The sequence below is a fragment of the Blastocystis hominis genome (genome assembly GCF_000151665.1).
Source record: "Blastocystis hominis, Singapore isolate B (sub-type 7) whole genome shotgun sequence assembly, scaffold_19".
NCBI lineage: Eukaryota > Bigyra > Opalinata > Blastocystidae > Blastocystis > Blastocystis hominis.
This window is the reverse complement of record NW_013171826.1, coordinates 205,238-223,593: the sequence shown is the minus strand read 5'-3', so window position 1 is coordinate 223,593 and position 18,356 is coordinate 205,238. Positions and strand designations below refer to the sequence as shown.

Sequence of the window (18,356 nt, the reverse complement as noted above, 5' to 3'; positions counted from 1 at the left end):
ATGACGATCATGGAAACCCGTTAAAGAACGTTCTTCGAATCGTGATTTTCAAAAAACAAATCGCACACTATAGAACAAGATACATACTACCACTAATGCTTGAAAGCAGCTTCAGTCCACTCCTGATAGTCACACAGTCCATTTTCATCGGCAGGCATGCTCTCCTTCAGATACGGATAGCTCTCGTAATCCTTGAAGTATTTATCCACGTCTGTGTCCGCAATCTTGTCCTTGTTCTTCGCCAGGTATCTCCACGAGTGCTGGATGTCCTCCTTGTTGTTCTTGGTGGCCTTCAGCTCCAGGAGGAACTGCTTCAGATCGGGCAGGCCCAGACGCATGTTCGGACCCACCTTGTAGCCCATCGCCGTCAGCTTGGCGATCACGTCATTGAGACTCATGTTGATTCCCATCGCCTGCAAGGCCTCGCGCAGCTGGTCGGCGGTGAGTCCCTTTCCGTCGGTGTTGAGCGCGTTGTACACCTGCTCCAAGAGCTTCTCCTCGTCGGGCGAGAGCGACTCCATCTTCTTGCGGTCCTCGTCGTCCTTCAGCTTCGCCTCCTTGCGGTCCAGGTGCTTGCCGTACTCCGTCCACACGCTGTTGATCGGGCCGAACGACGCCGTGTTCGTGCCGATGTCGCGGCACTCCTTCTCCTTCTCCTTCATCACGCGGTAGCACTCCGGCGGGCGGTTGTAGTCCTCCTTCTTCTGGCGGATCAGCTCCATCTGCTCCTCCGGCGTCGCGTTCTTCTTCGCGCGCAGGTCGTTCGAGTTGTCCTCCACGTACTGCTGCACCGCGTTCGCCAGCTCGTCGTACTCCTGCAGCGCCTGGTTGCACTGCTCCGTGTGGCGGTTGATCTCGTCCAGCGTGTCCTCCTTCTGCTTCAGCTCGCGCTCCAGGTTCCGGATCCGGTCTTCGATCGGCTTCAGCGGGTGGCGCTGCACCTCGTCCTCCTTCCCGTTGTCCAGCAGCTGCTTCTGCTTCTCGCGCAGGTCCTCCACGCTGTCCTTCACCTGGTCCAGCTCGCGGTGCGCCTCCTCCGCGCTGGCGTTCGCCTCCGCGGTCTCGAACGAGTCCGCGCCGTTGGAGGTGTTCAGCAGCATCTCCACGTGGTCCAGATTCTCCTCGATCTTGTCCGCTTCCTTCACCATGTCGCGCTCCAGACGCTCCAGCTCCTGCTGGCGCTCCAGATTCTCCTCCAGACGGTCGCGGTACTCCTTCTTGTGGTCCTCCCACTCGTCCTGCAGGTCCTCCACGGCCTCCACCTTGTCCATCGCCTCGGAGTACTCCGAGCAGTCCTTCGGGAACGAGTCCAGCAGGTCGTGCAGCTCCTTCATCTCCTTCTCCGTGTCGTCGTCCTCCTCCACCAGGTCGTCCAGCTCCGCCAGCTTGTGGTTGCACTCCGCCACCGAGTCGCCCAGGTCGTTCAGATCGGTCTTCTTGATGTTGTCCTTCAGGCGGTCGCTCAGGCGCTGGCACTTCAGGTCCAGCTGGTTCATCAGGCGCTCGATGGTCAGGAAGTACTTGAACTTCTCCAGCAGGCGCTGCTCGTACTCGTTCTCCGCCTCCTCGAAGTCGCGGTACTTCTGCGAGATCTCGTTCGGGCCCAGGCCCTCGGGCGGGATGTACAGCGGACGGCTCTCCGCGCGCTCGCTCTCGTGGATGTCGCTCAGCATGCTCTCCAGCTCCACCTTGCGGTTCTTGATGTCCTCCTTCTCCGTCTTCTGGTAGTTGGCGAACTCCTCCTTCAGACGACGGCAGTCCTTCGAATCACGCGGCTCCGTCTCGTGGAAGTATTCGATCTTGTCGTCCAGGAGCTTGTTGTACGCGCGAGCCTCCTTCTCGTACTTCAGAATCATCGAACCCGTCTTCATCGCCAGACGCGCGACGCGGTCGATCGCCTGCACATGGCGGCGCGACTCGTCGTCGTTCGCCACCGCGTTGAAGATCGAAGACACGTACGTCAGCACCGACTTGTCATCGATCTCCTCGTTGTGGAAGTCCTCGGGGTCCAAAAGGCGCACTACATTCAGATCGTCCTCCATCTTGTCGTAAGCGCTGCGGTGACGATCGTCCTGCCCCATCTCCTCCGCCTTTCCGAAGTCATAGTTCTCACACAAGGCAGCGGCCAGAGCAGCAAAAGCCTTTCCATCTCTCCAGCTGTCGGTGAAATCGCTCACCTTCTGACCGTAGGGCTCGATCTGGCGGTTCACCCACAGGAGCAAACCGTGCATTCCCTTCAGGCCGTCCACTTCAATGTTGTCGATCTGCACGAAGAGAATGATCTGGAAAATCAAACCCAAGGTCAGCTTGTGATTGCCGTTGAAAATATCAATAGGACCGATATTCACCAACTTCATCTTCTTCTTAAACTGCAGATAGTCAAAGCACGGCTTCAAGTTCTCTGTAGCCTGAAAAGCGAACTTCGCGTTCTTATTCACACGCCTACAGCATCAGCCGCGCTCCCAGACACCCACTCCACAATCGGATCCTTGAAAAGGACTTGAAGCAGAGTGACCAGATTCACTCCGTTGGTGAAATCCGAATAAATATCAGAAATGTTGCTACCCACGGGGACCAGCTGCTGGTTTACCCACTTTGTGAACGTCTTCTTCTGCATCTCAATCCATGGAGCTTCTTCGGCTAGGAATCAGATTCAAATCCCCAAATCCACTTACACATAGTTGTATCGGTCATTTTGAATAAAGATTATATGACAAAACTGATATCATTTACTGGAAAACAACCGTCCAGTTGTTCAGTTATCCTATGATTATCAACAGGCAATTAAAATTGATTCTCGAAACAAACAGCATTTTTCTTATGTCATATCTTGCACGAACTAGCGAAGTACATAGAAAGAGCCGCGCACTTGCACCGAAGAGAAAACGGCGCTCGCCAGTAGTACAAACAAAACTCTAAATCGATAAATAATCACGAGAAACGAGCATTGCCGCCTCGAAGCAATCATCCACCAAGTCCATCAAGTCCGCTTCGTCCGCGCGGTTGTTTTCGTTGCACTTGCTCTTCAGCCAGCTGCGAAGCGCACTTTCCTGATGATTCAGCACATCCAACGAGTCCCCGATCACGTTTAAACTGCTCCGCTCGTTAGCGCAGCGGAGATAGAAATTCACTCGCGCTACGTCCTATCGCTAACACACGTGTGATATTGTTACCGTATCTTTGGCTTCTACCTTGCTGAATTGGTTCGTCTTGGGGCTAAACCACTCGATCTTGGAGTAAATCGAGGGCTCGTGCACTCGCAAGTCCATCACCGATTTTCTCGGTAAAAACAAGGGATCCGCTATGACTGCGTTTTTATAGAACGCGTTTGAATAGAAAGTGGAGTTGCAGCGCAACACTTCTTCATTGACCTTTGCATCGCGCTCTCGTGACACAATACTCTAGAATCAATATATCTGAACTGCAGATTTACAATGCTGCGGCTCTTCAACTCCTCTTCCTTTTCGTTTGTTGGGATAACCGCGGTTTTCGCGCTTTCCAAATCCCTCCAAACGAATGACGGCTCCAAATTCCTTGTTCTCCCCACTCGCTCATCCACCGCTTTCTCCTCTCGCATTTCCGTAGCATACGAGCAGTGCAAAATGGATCGACTTTCTCCTAATGAAAACTGGCTGACCAGATCGCTCAGCGAGGCTTTCTGCTCTCCATAGCAGCGACATCTGCATTACAAGCAATCTGAAGCGTTACATCGCGGTCGCCGAATCGATGCAGCACGCCGTGAGGGAACTGCACGTGCTACTCGATGTAAATAAACTGCTGGAGCGGAGAGCTGCCATTGTAGAAAGTGCCTGGTCGAATGGCGAAGATGAAGACCGAAGACCCACTGTGAAGAGCGTTTTCACGCCTTCCTCTTGAAGATAGGCGCGGAGGAGCGAGGCCAGCTCCCAGCCGAGGGAGACGTCCTCGAGGAGGAGAACGCCGCTCACCACATCGCAGAGCTCCAGCTGGATACGGAGCTTCTCTTGGAAGAGCTCGGTCACGGAGGGTTGCTAGTGGGAAGTAGGGGAGGAGTGGGATACGTTGAAGGCGGAGATACAGCCGACGATGTTTGAAATAGGGTTCACAACAGCATGGGTCGATGGCACTTCGAAGATCGATCGGGGATTGAAATTGTACAGATAGGAAGAAGACCAATGATGCTACACAATCAAATAGATCGATCGAGCAGCACTTCATCAACATAAGGGTCTTGTCGTATCACTTGAACTTTGCTTTCATCTTCGCGGGGAGACACAATTTGAGACCGAGAAATCGATCCGGTTTGGGGATTGATCTTGCCAAAGCCGGCTAGTCTTAAAAATGAATAGGATGCCTTTACCAGTATTGTCACATACTACACAGCGAGGGAAAAACGATCCATGCCTTGTTTCAGAGAGAAAGGTCGAGTGATCGAGCTGAGCATCATTTTCGGCCTTTTGAGACCAAGACAAATGCTCAAACTATAAAATAATGACTCGTTACTAAAATCACCTGTGCGTTCCAAAAATGACTTCCAACAGCGTTTGCTGCTTCTCCACATTGAACCATCACGATTGAAGACATTTTTATCTGTGATGAGTGTTTTGAACAGGAATATTTGTAGCAACAGAGACTGGGAGTCGACTACAGAGTGGGAAATTGTTGAAAACACTGGTGAATAAGCAAAGAGAGTTGAACAAGGAAAAGGACTCAAAAGGCAAGGCGAGTCGTGAAATGAATGAATAAGTAGATGGGATAGCAAAAAGAATGGTACGAATAGTATGGATAGGTATATTATTGTTAATCGATGAGAAGTGTTTACTCTTCATTCTATTCACACCATTGTATCACAATCCATGTATCTGTTGGAGTGGCTCACAGAAAAGGAGTAAAACATCCGTACAAACAAATCAATAAGTGTTTTTACACTCTGTTCCTGTTATAGAGCTATTGTTTTGGGATAATTCATTGCTTATTCGCCACTCTATACTCCATATACTTGATTACTAAGCAGAATTGAGGTGCGAAAATCGCAATCACTTTTCCTCGTAGTTCCAACAAACAAACAAGTAACAAACAAGTAACAAAAAAGAAGGAACAATAGAACTACTACTACTACTACTACTACAACGCCAGCAACGTGAAACCAATACATCACACATCCACTCCCATTCACTTTCAAATTCAAACACCTATTGATACAACGGCTCTTCCACTTCCAAATCCGCCACCGGAGTCTCCTCCATGCTCTCCTCCATAATGTCATTCAGTCGCGATGTCGGGAGACCCGAAACCAATCGAATCGTATCAACCACCACATTCGATGCCGACTTTGGTTCCACTCCTTTCTCTGTCTGTTTATTTACATACACCAGCGAGAATAAATCCGTTTCGTTCCATCGCGTGCCCGATAAGTGAAGGAACTCGAGTAGATTGCGGAAAGGCGAGATATAAAACGGATTACGAAATCGGAATGACTCGTCTCTATTCGGAATGTTTGTTCTAAACAAGAAACTTCAAATAGCCGATGCGATGGTAATGATCGGCTTCGTACGCGGTAAGGTTCTGAAACACGTTATCGCTGAAAGGTTTTGCGAGGGAAATCGTGAAAAGAGTGTTCAAAACCTCCGACTTACAGAGAGACAAACAAAAATACAACACAAGCAACGCAAAACCATTGCCAGAATGAGAGCGCAAAGAGACTGGTGACGTGACGGATGAAGATGTAGAAGCACAAATAGTCCATCAGCAGAGAGGAAAGCAGATAGCCAAAGTAATAGACTTGGTTCCCATAGCCAATGCAGGTGTTCAAGAGATAGGAGTGGTGATCGTAACGGAAAATACATCGGTAGCATGCAGAGCAGTGGAATGTGCGCAAAGGACGCCGACTACAGCATTCCTTACAAACAACGCCTGCAAGTTGTTGTTGCGACCCCTCGTCGATTAATTTCTTATTCTCCTCGCTTTCTGTATTCATAGGAAGATAGCCCGGACAATGTCTCACAGTCAAAAACATGAAGACGATCTTCAGGAGAATGGACACTTGAAGGATCTTTATCGATATGGCGTGCAGATTGATTTGCATCATAAATATGTCAACTATCAGTCACCATTTTCAAAAACACCAACTAAGCACTGTACAAATTAGTTCAAGACCAACCATACTCCGAAACAGGAATTGGACCCACGTGGGTGCATTGATCAGGAGAATCTGCATACTGATGTTATACGCCTTCGAAAACTAGAGTCAATCTCCGCAGTCGGTGACTACCGAGTTAAAAAAGGCGGAAATGACATGCATTTCCTCTCCTTCCGAAACGAATTAGAATGTACTGACAACGTTTCCAACAAAAACAACAAATCACTTATTCGTAAAAACCATCGTATTCTTCTTCAGATGTTCACTAGGCTTCCAGTCCGCTTCGCCAGCCTCATCCTTCGGCAGCGAAGGGAATCTTATCACAACCATCGTGATATCATCCGATCCTCCGCAGCTATTCATCCACCGCAGAAACCTTCCCTCATTCCATCCATCCATGTTTACCCGTTCATCACAATACTCACAGCCGTCTTCCCCAGATCCGTCGAGTACTTCACCGCACACGCCACTTCCTCTTGTGTATAGTAGCTCCACAGACCATCACTCCCCAGAATCACGTGATTCAGCCCCGAAACGGCTTTCTTCGATTCGATTTCCGACTCGGCGATCACTCCCACCGTTTCTACGATGAAACGCCCCTCCAGACCCTACCCGCCATGTAGTCTCCGATGGACCGTGAGAATGCAGCTCCAGGGAAGGATTTGTGCGGGATGTAAATGCGCGGCGGATCGGAGAGCGAAGCGTCCACTTCGCCGCTTTGCACCAGCTGGTCGTTCGAGTTGCGGCGCTGTCGCAGCGTCGAAATCTCCGCGCCGCAGCGCTCGAGGCGCTCTTTCTCGTCCTGTGGGTGAGAAAACAGAAAGAAAAAAGAACGGGACGAGAGGGGGTTTGGTCACGGGAAAGCGGGATGGGAATTACTTGGTCGTCGGGAGCGACGAACCCCGCGACGCAGCGACTATCTCCGATGTTGATGCAGGAGAGAACGCCGTTCACAAGGGAGATGCACACTGCGGTCGTCCCGCTGTAGGTCTAGAGGAGAGGAAAAGGGGGACAATGTACGTCGTCGGGACCGCAAGAAAAACGCTGTTCGTGCATGTTGTCGTTGCACTTTTTCAAGCTATCAGAAATGAAAGACTCGACGGAAGAGACAGAAGAATGGGACGTAATACACTTTTCAATCTGAAATATCAGCAGTTTATCACTCAGTGAATACATAGTCGCGACAGAGGATGGAACATTCCTTACCAAAGGCACCATGACCATCAAAAACACCAGCGAACAATCCCCTCTCTTCCTTTCCGTTGATAATAAATGTTGATTCACTGAAAAGATACGAATCCTGACAGGGTTTATCCAATTCTTCAGGATCGTATCCTTTCTTTGTAACGCACACGTATTCTGCAGTGTACGTCTCGTCCTATCATTGATCCGTACAAAAGTAACTTACTCCAATCTTAAAAGGTACAGTACCTTCTTTGACAAAACTGGATGCAAGCCAATATGAAACTCCTCGAGAGTGATGCGCTGAGCTGATTTCCCGAAACAAAGTGGGAATCAACTTTCGATCCTCATCGGTAATTTCCGCGTAGGATATCATGTTAGATTGTGTACATCCCATTTGAGGGAGTTGGATTGTATCAAACGTACAAAAATATAAGGAGAACAGAATAAAACACAAAAAATACAATAGAAACGGTTCGACACTTCGATAACATAATTGTTGTTTCTATCAGTACATGTTTGGTAAGATAGGAACTAGTTTATTCCTGCTGTGTTTTCTTATTCATGCAGGGGTAAGCAACGAATATACATGCAGTGAGGCCGAAGTCATCTCACAGAAGACGAAACGATGCTTTTCTGTTTCTTGGGTATCTGCCAATTTAATAGACAGAAATCTTACGGATGAAGATAGCTTTGAACCCGCACTCCTCCCCTTCAGCTATTTGAATGATCGAGTCGAAGTAGAGCATTTGTTTTAAAATCTGACTCAAAGGAGCTGCTGAGCTTCTATTCGGAAGGTGTGGAATTATCAAAGTCGTGCCAAATACTCCTAACCGAGTTTGTGTGCGCAGAAGTGCATCCAAGGTGTGTGTTTGTCTCTCCCTGTAATTGGATCTTGCTTCATAACACAAAGATGCGTCATACTGGACTGTGTGTCAATTGGATTGTTTAGCTCTGCAGAACCAGTGTGGCCCCTTTCCCAACTTGGACTGCTCGGGTTTCCGATTCAACGAATATGACTGCTTTCGTCTTTCCACGAAAGTAGGCCTCATTCCGCTTTCCTTTTGAACACAAGGATGAGATTAAGCTGACATTCAGCCCTACAGACACATATGCGATCTACACTTACATCCTATCATTCATTTTGAGTGCGGGATTTACCATTTGGTGGGTGTATCGCTATTGGAAGTACCGAGTGCAAAGCACCAATCTTCATCTCTTCATCACCGTCCTCATCTTTCTAAAGCTCGTACACTGTACTCCCTTCTCACCAACCACTAGACTTCGGACTTGGCTACCTGCATTTCGTTCTACCACGTCGTGCAATCGATGGGCATTGCGAGCGGAACCGAGACGGTCATTGTTCTCTGCCTGCAGCTGCTCTACGACACGCTGTTCTACTTTGTGTATGCTCCGAGTTGTGGATCGTTTGATAAGCAGACTGATGCTGCTGAGCAAAGGATGGTGTGTTTTGTTCAGCTCCCTTCTGACCACGGAATGGGTTCGCTACTACATTCTAGCGATCATGTTCTACTGTTTTGAAGGACTTCTGATCGTACGGCAATGTCGATGCGTTCCATGCAGGTGTTCAACATCGAAAAGACGAACGGCTTCTTCTTTCACCTTCTCTGTTTGATTGTTTTTGCGATTTTGATGTATGAAATGTTCCTCTCGTCGAGCTGTTGATTCTTTCTGAATCGAAAATGATCGAATAGACGCGCTCTTTAAAACCAAGATCAAAATGGAGCGAATGTATCGAGATGGACTCAACCCCTACGTTCACCCCACGTAAGCTTAGAAGGGATTTTCAATGCAGATTCAACAAATACCGGACGTTCTGCGCTGTCGATTTTATTTTGATGATGAAATGCTTGTTCATGATCCTCCGACATGTCGTGTTGCCTCTTTTTATGCTTGGAAACAATCGATTTGTGATGGGGATTTTGACGTTCATTTCCGACTTTGGCGTTCTGATTCCGCTTTTGATTTTATATCCTTTGCATGAGTGCTTGATTCGTGAATGAGTAGTTGTTTCTTAATTCTACGTATCGACCCAGACTTGAATCGACGCTCTTTTTGTCATCCGATTTGGATGACTCCGATTTCGTCCTTCTCGTTTCGGTGATACTGACAAAGCGGTTGAAGAAGGGAGACCCGGTGGATGAAATGGATGAGTTTATTGTTTTGTTGCCTGGTGAAGATAATTATGCAATTGCCACGAAATCCTTCACTATGGATGCGGATGATAAGGAATTCTTGTTAACTCCAAAGGAGAAGGAATCGAATTAGTATTAGTATGTTCTTTTTGCTTTTTGCAACTATTTGTTCACTCAACTCAGCTGTGTGTGGTTCTGGGATTACGTAATTGAAGCGGGCAGAAACAACGTCTACAAGAAGTGAAAACAAAAAGCATGAAAAGGAATAGATATTTACAACACACAAAAACAATGGGAAAAAACGTTTGAACGATTCACTAACAGTGATCCTGAAGTGAACAACAGATGCTGTCAACATCATTTCTAACCCGCATCTCGAGGAATATGGGAACTACAGTTCAACTTATGCGGTTGTATTCCAAACGCATTCAAGTACCACCAGAATGCATTCAACTATCATTTGTGCGTTCTCCAGGTCCAGGTAGCACTGCAGAAAACAAAATGAGTCTTAGGTGGGCAGAATGTTAACAAAGTGAATACAAAGGTGGAAGCTCGCTTCAATGTACAAGCAGCTACTTGGTTGCCAGAGTACAAGATACAAATCCGTATGGTAATAGCGTAGAGATGTGAAAAACCGATTATTAAGCCAAGAGAAAAACTTAATAAATACAAAGGGAGAGCTCGTAATTACTTGCAGCGAAGAACGTTCACAAAACAAAAATAGAGATATCATATTTCGTAAAATCCAAGAAAAAATCGATCAAGCCAGTATAGCACCGAAGGAGAGAAAGTTGAGGAGAGAAGTCAGTGATGAAGTGAAAAAGCGCTGGGTTGAAGAAAAGAGGAAGCATTCTGAAAAGAAGCAATGGAGAAAAGGAAAGGGAAGCCAAATTGAGCATTTTTCTTTTGTTTCAGGGAGACAAATGAATATTAAGTTACAGGCAGAGTAGATAAATATGGGATTGCTTATAGGTTCTTCAAATAGGATAACATTAATAAGCATTCCAAGAAAAGAATAAGAAAAATATCCGAGCTGCCGGAATCGAACCAGCGACCCTTAGATTGCTGCGAAGCAGCCACTACAGTCTAACGCTCTACCAACTGAGCTAAGCTCGGACTGATTCATGTCAAAAGAAAATATATATAAGTATTCTATATAGGAATAACAACAACAAAAGGATAAAACAATTGTTAATAGAGGGATGCAGAAATGAAATACAGAGAGAAAGAATAATGGATGTTGATTATAGTCGTTAGGGTGCGATTAATAATGGTATACTATTTTGTTTGCATGATAACGTTATCACAATATCCGCTATATACATAATTGATTTGTGTGAAATAATCAACACTGAGATTACTCAAGTCCAGTGAATAATGGAGCACATGATAGTCATTTTTTTTAGTATCATTGAATGGTGTGGAACCTTAATAGTAGGAGTGAATATTATTTGGTGTAATAATAAGATTCAGTGGAAAATACTATTGAATCGAGGTATTTACTCAATGAGTACATTACTCGGGAGAAGAAAAGGATATTTGTTGAGAATAAGGAGTACGAATTAACAATGTATCAAGGAGATCATTCAAAGGAGTATTTGTTATGTGAAATGAAAGATGGTAAAGTTGAAGGTCATTGTCAATTATTCAATCGAGGAATTTTAAGTCTTGCATGGGTGATGAAAAATGGGAAACGAATAGGCGATATAACAAAATATGAGAACGGCAAAGCATCCCAAAAGGAAAGCTGGAATTCAATCCTCGGAACTAATGATCGAAGAATCATCGAAAATTGTAAAGAAGGATTAATAATGATTATTCAACATCGATGTGAAAGGGAAGAGAATGGTGGTGACAGGGTTATTTATCGAGGTGGATTTGATGAAGAAAGGAACCGGCATGGTTACGGAATCGAATATGATACAGAAAATGGGAAAGAGAAAATTGAAGGATACTGGGTAAAGGACAAATTGAGTCAAATCATTCGTGAATTTGATGCTGATAAAAACGAGATGATCGAATATGCAGCAAAGGATAATGTGGATATTAAGAATCGAATTCCCTTGTATATAGGAGGATACTGTATACAAAATGGTAAATATGTACGAAATGGAAAGGGATATGTGATTGATCAAGGAAGTGGAATGGCAGTTCGCGAAAGTGAATGGGAAAATGGCATAGAAAAGGAAGGGGGAATGGATCTGTATGATGGTTGGTATGTGAAAGATATGGGTAAAAGTATTCGAAGTGTGTTGAAGAACGAGATGAATACTCAGCCAGTCGTAATTGCACCTGCTAAAAGAGTTAATATACATAATAGAAATGAACTGAATGAAATGGATTTGGATGTAACAGATTTAGTGATCTCATCGAACTGCTGTAATGATGTATTGATGTTAAATGTGTTTTCTTTTCAGTTGCTACAATCTATTTCAATAGACGATAATTGTTTTGAATCAGTGAAGACATTCAAAATAGAGGGATTGAATCGATTGAAAACTATCAAAATTGGCAAAAATTCATTTACCAATAGAGTAGAGAGTTATGGCAAAGATGAATCGAAATCATTCCATATATTGAATTGTGAATCATTAGAATCCATTGAAATTGGAAAAATGAGTTTCAGTGATTTTGCTGGAGAATTTGAATTGAAGAATCTACCACAATTACAATCCATTCAAATTGGTACAATTGGTCCCATTGATACATATAAAGGATATTCACATAATTTTCATCATAGTTCCTTTGTGATTCGAGGTATCGATATGATATTGAATATTTGGGTAATGCATAGATCTTCCAAATCTACAATCCATCACATTAGGTGATTATGTATTCGCTGAATCCTTAAAAACAATAATTGAAAGTATTGAATGAATTCGAATGAAATGATTGATGTAGATCTTCCATCATTACAATCCATTACACTAGGTGAATATGCCCTTAAAGGATATTATTCATCTTCATTGATAATGCGAAGTATGAATGACATTTTATATAATGATTGAATACAGATCTTCCAAATCTAACAACCATCAATTCTGGAGGTTATAATTTCCAAGAACTAACTTTAGTGACATTAGAGAGTAAATAGGATAATAGATTGTTAATAGTACTTAGATATTCCAAATGCTCATTCTGTTTGTCTGTATTGTCATAGTTGTTACGGAAACCCCCAAAGATCCATTTCAAGTATAGTTTGATTGAGTATATTATTATCTAGATGTTTCTTCAGAATTATCCAGATCTTTTACATCTTAAATATCTATGTGTTGGATGGATAGGCATGTACGAAAATGGAATGTTTGTTTCAAACAAGTCTAGCTGAATAGATCCTCTACATTCAATTCTAAACTCAAAATCAGGCAGAAAGATTCATTGTAACGATTATTTGTACAACTCGCTGAATAATCGGCATTACGATTTGAATGGAAGGAAGCTACAACATACTTAACCATAATACTCTTCAGAGGAATCTCAAATAACGCTGTAAAGACTAACAATGGAATCTAGTGAACTTACAAATAAAACGAATGCATTGAATGCCTTCATTATTACTGCTGTGTCAAACACAAAAAATATCAGTGTTCTGAGTATCCAAATTTTACCATTTACTCTCTATTATTTCCAATTGTGCTTTTGGACTATAAAAAGTCGAATGAAATGGATCATTGTCACACTCCCCTTCCGATAGCAAAGCAATTTAGATTTCCTGTATCTAAGAGTAACAAATTAAGCAAAATTGATATCACTACGCTCTAGTAACACTAATGCCTCTCAAATGACTTTTCATTACAAGAATTCTTTTGAGATCAATTTGTATATACAAAATAAAATGGAATCATTTAGAAGCAACCTGCATATACAATTCGCCTTGACAATCCCCATTTTCGATACACATGCGCATTTACTCTACTATTCTCAAATGATTTGTGGTACATCAAGAATTGAAATTAAACTGAGCGATTTAACATTGTAAAAAACAACTATTTTGTAAGAAGTGAGCAGTATGGTAGAAAGCGGAAAAGGCGGTATCGCACTGATTCCGAATAGCGATTCTGCAAGGAAAGAACATAGTGAAGATGGTACTTGTTGGACTAAGAAATTTTCGGAGGAGTTTCCTATTGATTCTATTGTCCGAGAAGAGAATAAAGAAATTTACACCGTGAAAGCCCCTCATGCTGGCTATACAATCGAAGTTGAGGCAAAGTCGAAGGGTGAAGAGTGTGCGGCAAAGGTACTAACCGAAAAGAAGGTAATCATAGCATTGTTAACAATGATCGACATGGAAGCGAATGGGCCTTGTGAATTACGTGACAGTGATGGTAATTTGATATACAAAGGAAATTTCACGAAGGGGTATCTCCAAGGTAGAGTGAAGGAATATAATCAGGAAGGGAAACTTATCTTTGATGGATTTTATTATAAAGGGAATAAGCAATATAATATTACACGATGTAGGCTGCTGAAACATTACTGGGAGGAACGAGACGCGAGTCACAACATAATTCGGTACTGTAGAAAAAACAAAAAAGGGGAGTATGATGGGATTTGCTATGTTTATCAAAACAACACGATCAGCGAAATCGGGGTATACAAAGCTGGTGTCTGGATTGAACAGTTGAAAAAGTTTGAGAGAAATATGATGACTGAATACCAAGATGGAAAGAAAGTGTATGAAGGGGGATATTTAAATGACTTAAAAAGAAATTTCCCCAGAAATGGAAGAGGGACGGAATACGAAAATGATGGAAAGACTATCATTTATGATGGATTGTACAAAAAAGGAAAACGACATGGGTCAGGAACCTTTTATGAACCAGGAAGACGAGGAAGAGAAACCTCCTATATGTGTGGATATCGTCGCAAATGCTGTATAATATCACTTGTTCTTTTAACGATTTTAATTATCGTGATCATAATCTTAGCTATTATTCTATCTGTAAGAAAGAAAGCGGCGAATAAAGAGTCATGCTCAATTGCAAAGGATGTTCAGAACTTTTCTGTTTATAGTAATAGATGTAATGATGCTGCTATTCTTCATTTTACTCCAGCCTCCGACAGTACTGTTCGGACGATTGATATTGGAGATCATGCTTTCAGTTCGGTAAGAGACGTGAAAATCGATGGGTTGAAGAAACTGAAAAGTTTCAAAATCGGCAAGAACTCATTTACTCAAAAGACGAATGACTACGGGAATGATGAATCGAAATCATTCCATGTATTGAATTGTGAGTCATTAGAATTAATACAAATTGGCGAGTTCAGTTTCAGTGATTATGGAGGAGACTTCGAATTGAAGAATTTGGATTCATTACAGTCTCTCATGATTGGTATTATGGGAAGCGAGTCAGCAAACTTTTATTACTCGACATTTATAGTACAAGGTTTGTTTTTCTTTGCTTTCTTGAGTGTATAGATCTTCCCAAACTAAAATCAATTTCCTTAGGTGATCAATCGTTTAGTAGCTTGTCAGCAATCATTGAAAGTATCCATCATAATCGTTTGCATGATTTGGTTAGATCTCCCTTCGTTGCAATCAATCGAGTTGGGCCAGTCTGCACTTTCCGGACAGCAGAAGGATACTTCCAGTTCCTTGATAATGCGAAGTATGACTGAGGTGAAATGAGATGAGTGATCGCAGATCTTCCCAGCCTAGCATTCTTCACGTCACAAGGGAATAGCTTGCAAAATCTGAAGCAACTGACTTTAGAAAGTATGTTGAAATGTCAGCGTTCATTGGATCAGATATTCCTAGTCTTCGTACTGTCAGACTGCCTTGTTCGTTTCAGGGAGTCCAATCGAAAATAGTATCGAGTATCATTTCTACATTATCACCTTATGATAAGATGTATCTTCAGAATTAATAGATCTATTTGGAAAAGGAACACAGTAGATTTGTCGGTTATTCCTTCAAAACGATTCTTTCATTGATTTTGTGTTGTTTTCTGCTCTGTTTGGTTTGATTTACTTACTACTGATATTCTTCGTTTTGTTGTACAGCTGCAAAACAGCTGAATTCCTCTTAGAATCGATTACAACGTCCTCCCATGATAAGAAAAGCCTCTATCCACATTGTCAGAAGGGTAATGACGGTTGTTGGTGACCGATACCATCATCACATTTAACCACAATACATCCATCAACAAGAATTCTCTAACACTAAACTCATTCCGACACACACCTTTCGTTTCCTTTCATTTCCTGTGTGTTTTCTTTCCAACAAACACTTCAGTATTCATATTGTTGTTATACGATGATTATTACTACGACTACACCTTCCTTCCTTCTTTATTCCTCCTTCCCTGTTCCTTCGCTCGTTCGCTTAAGCGGACACATCAAAGTCCATGATGACATCGTCGAGCGCGAGGTTCTGTCCGGGCTTGAAGTAGACCTTCTTGACGACGCAGGCCTTCTGCGCGTAGAGCTCGTTCTGCATCTTCATGGCCTCGACGACGGCGAGAGGCTGTCCGGCCTCGACGCGATCGCCCTCCTTGACGTGGACCTTGACGAGGGATCCGGCCATGGGGGAGGCGAGGAACTTGCTGGTGTCGGGCTGCACCTTGGGGATCATGAACTTGCTCAGCTCCTGGGCGCGCGCGCTGCGGAGCACCACGTCGAAGTTTCCTCCGCAGTACTGCATGCTGTATCCCTCGGTGGTGGGCTCGAAGTACTGCACCTTCACGTCCACGCCGTCCACCTTCGCGCTCACGATCGGACGGTCGCTCTCCAGACCCGCGTCCTCCACCTTCACCTTCTTTCCGTCGATCTCCAGCGTCATCGCCTCGCCCTCGAACTCCATGTGCACCTTGTACTCCTTCTCGCCCACCGTCGCCACCAGGTCCTTCTCACACACCGGCTCGTACGACTCCATCTGCTGGTCGTTCGTCGCCTCCTTCGCCAGACGCTCCTGGTGCACCGCGATCGTCGCCGCGATCAGCTGCTCCGCCTCCGTCTCCGTCAGGTGCGAGCCCGTCCAGCCGTCGGGGTACTCCTCCTTGATGAAGTTCGTCGTGATCTTCCCCGAGCCGAAGCGCTTCGACCGGATCACGTCCTGCAGGAACGCAGAGTTGTGGTTCAGGCCGCGGATGATGTACGTGTTCAGCGCCTCGTCCATGCGCTTGATCGCCATCGCGCGGTCGTCGCCCCACGTCACCAGCTTGCAGATCATCGGGTCGTAGTACATCGAGATCTGCGATCCGTCCAGGATGCCCGAATCGCATCGCACGAACTCGCCGCGCGGCTCGATGTACTTCGTCAGCAGACCCAGCGACGGCAGGAAGTTCCGGCGCGGGTCCTCCGCGTACACGCGCGCCTCGATCGCGTGCGCGTACCGCTTCAGCGGCCAGTTGATCAGACGGTCCGGCAGCTTGCGGCCCGCGGCGATCCAGAACATCTGCTCCACGATATCCTCGCGCGTCACCATCTCCGTGATCGGGTGCTCCACCTGCAGACGCGTGTTCATCTCCAGGAAGTAGAAGTTCTTGTGCTTGTCGCACAGGAACTCCACCGTTCCCGCGGAGCAGTAGTTCACCGCCTTCGCCATCATGCACGCCTGCTTGCCCATCGCCGTGCGCGTCTCCTCGTCCAGCAGCACCGACGGAGACTCCTCGATCACCTTCTGGTTGCGACGCTGGATCGAGCACTCGCGCTCGGGGAACGCGCAGTAGTTACCGAACTTGTCGCCCAGCACCTGGATCTCGATGTGGCGCGGCTCCTCGATGTACTTCTCGATGAACATGCGGTCATCGCCGAACGCAGACTTCGCCTCCTGCTTCGACAGGTGGAATCCAGACAGCGCCTCCTTGTCGTTCCAAGCGATACGCATTCCCTTGCCACCGCCTCCAGCCGACGCCTTGATCATCACAGGGTAACCAATGTCGTTCGCAATGCGCAGAACCTCCTCGTCCGAGTTGATTTCGCCGTTGAAACCAGGAATCGTGTTCACCTTCGCCTTCACGGCCAGGATCTTCGAACCGATCTTATCTCCCATCGCCTCAATCGCATATTTGCCAGGACCGCACCAGATAATTCCCTCCTTCTCCAGAGTCTCCGCGAAACGCCAGTTCTCAGAAAGGAAACCATAACCAGGGTGCACAGCGTCAGCTCCAGTCTTACGGCAAGCCTCAACGATCTTATCGGCCACCAAGTAACTCTGGGCAGACGGAGAAGGACCAATGTAAACAGCCTCATCAGCCATCTTCACGTGCTTGGCGTTGCGATCAGCGTCCGAGTACACAGCCACCGTCTTGATACCCATGCGCTTAGCGGTCTTGAACACACGGCAAGCAATCTCTCCACGGTTAGCTACCAGGATCTTCTTGAACGGAAGCTCGCCTACGCACTCACTCCACCTCAAAATTGCCTACCTTCAGTCGCAAAACTTCTGGCAAGTTTAGAAACCTAGACTCTCACAAAACGTCACCAAACCCCTACACTACGAATTCCAGAGAAGGAACGTCCAAACATGGTACGTATGAGGTTTAGAGAACAATACAATGCGAATATGATGTAGGAAACGTGGAAACGCATTTGGGAAATAGTCCCGATTTCTGCCATCTGAGGAACAGATTCGACTGGATCGTAGCTCTATTTCTTTTCCATTGAACAATGTGAACAGTGCAGTGCTATTCGATAGAGAGTGAAAAAGGCGCACTGCCAAACAATTCTGAGTTTGATTCTGACAATGACATTGCAATCTGTTTATATCACATAATGTCACAAAATGGATAAGAATGCGGATGATGTTGCCATACACCGTAATGTGATTTTTGATCAATTATATACTATATTATCACTCTTTCGTCGTTTATAAAAGCAAATCGATCGAAATTACAGAAAACCGGTTTTGGAAGTTATATAGGAATAAAATACAGGGAAACCGCTGGACTTTATAGTGC

At 45.1% G+C, this 18,356-nt stretch overlaps 8 protein-coding genes; 3 read left to right on the top strand and 5 right to left on the bottom strand.

Annotated features, from left to right (window-relative positions):
- Positions 1-62: 62 nt before the first annotated feature.
- GSBLH_T00002346001 (uncharacterized protein) lies at positions 63-2,617 on the bottom strand (the record flags this gene model as incomplete). XM_013040891.1 has 2 exons in its annotated part: positions 63-2,399; positions 2,441-2,617. The coding sequence occupies 2 exons, from the start codon at positions 2,615-2,617 to the stop codon at positions 93-95; spliced, it is 2,484 nt and encodes an 827-aa protein (XP_012896345.1). The 3' UTR covers positions 63-92.
- A 532-nt stretch (positions 2,618-3,149) lies between these two features.
- On the bottom strand, positions 3,150-3,921 carry GSBLH_T00002345001 (uncharacterized protein; the record flags this gene model as incomplete). XM_013040890.1 has 3 exons in its annotated part: positions 3,709-3,921; positions 3,434-3,680; positions 3,150-3,401 (listed from the first exon to the last, which is right to left on the bottom strand). Exons 1-3 carry the CDS (start codon positions 3,795-3,797, stop codon positions 3,150-3,152), a joined length of 588 nt encoding a protein of 195 aa, XP_012896344.1. The 5' UTR covers positions 3,798-3,921.
- A 1,250-nt stretch (positions 3,922-5,171) lies between these two features.
- Positions 5,172-6,280, bottom strand: GSBLH_T00006433001 (uncharacterized protein; the record flags this gene model as incomplete). Its single annotated transcript, XM_013040889.1, has 5 exons — positions 5,172-5,481; positions 5,534-5,560; positions 5,616-6,078; positions 6,145-6,220; positions 6,251-6,280. 5 exons carry the CDS (start codon positions 6,278-6,280, stop codon positions 5,172-5,174), a joined length of 906 nt encoding a protein of 301 aa, XP_012896343.1.
- A 57-nt stretch (positions 6,281-6,337) lies between these two features.
- On the bottom strand, positions 6,338-7,697 carry GSBLH_T00002344001 (uncharacterized protein; the record flags this gene model as incomplete). XM_013040888.1 has 3 exons in its annotated part: positions 6,338-6,494; positions 6,524-6,701; positions 6,731-7,697. The coding sequence occupies one exon, from the start codon at positions 7,695-7,697 to the stop codon at positions 7,500-7,502; it is 198 nt and encodes a 65-aa protein (XP_012896342.1). The 3' UTR covers positions 6,338-6,494; positions 6,524-6,701; positions 6,731-7,499.
- Positions 7,698-7,815: 118 nt separating this feature from the next.
- On the top strand, positions 7,816-8,548 carry GSBLH_T00002343001 (uncharacterized protein; the record flags this gene model as incomplete). XM_013040887.1 has 2 exons in its annotated part: positions 7,816-8,040; positions 8,073-8,548. The coding sequence occupies 2 exons, from the start codon at positions 7,816-7,818 to the stop codon at positions 8,250-8,252; spliced, it is 405 nt and encodes a 134-aa protein (XP_012896341.1). The 3' UTR covers positions 8,253-8,548.
- Positions 8,549-9,801: 1,253 nt separating this feature from the next.
- Positions 9,802-10,406, top strand: GSBLH_T00002342001 (uncharacterized protein; the record flags this gene model as incomplete). The annotated part of the gene is made up of 3 exons (XM_013040886.1): positions 9,802-9,931; positions 9,963-10,044; positions 10,079-10,406. 3 exons carry the CDS (start codon positions 9,802-9,804, stop codon positions 10,404-10,406), a joined length of 540 nt encoding a protein of 179 aa, XP_012896340.1.
- Positions 10,407-14,965: 4,559 nt separating this feature from the next.
- On the top strand, positions 14,966-15,394 carry GSBLH_T00002341001 (uncharacterized protein; the record flags this gene model as incomplete). XM_013040885.1 has 4 exons in its annotated part: positions 14,966-15,065; positions 15,101-15,172; positions 15,205-15,273; positions 15,306-15,394. The coding sequence occupies 4 exons, from the start codon at positions 14,966-14,968 to the stop codon at positions 15,350-15,352; spliced, it is 288 nt and encodes a 95-aa protein (XP_012896339.1). The 3' UTR covers positions 15,353-15,394.
- Positions 15,395-15,689: 295 nt separating this feature from the next.
- Positions 15,690-17,988, bottom strand: GSBLH_T00002340001 (Propionyl-CoA carboxylase subunit ?; the record flags this gene model as incomplete). XM_013040884.1 has 4 exons in its annotated part: positions 15,690-16,135; positions 16,211-17,793; positions 17,826-17,859; positions 17,893-17,988. The coding sequence occupies 4 exons, from the start codon at positions 17,986-17,988 to the stop codon at positions 15,782-15,784; spliced, it is 2,067 nt and encodes a 688-aa protein (XP_012896338.1). The 3' UTR covers positions 15,690-15,781.
- Positions 17,989-18,356: the final 368 nt, after the last annotated feature.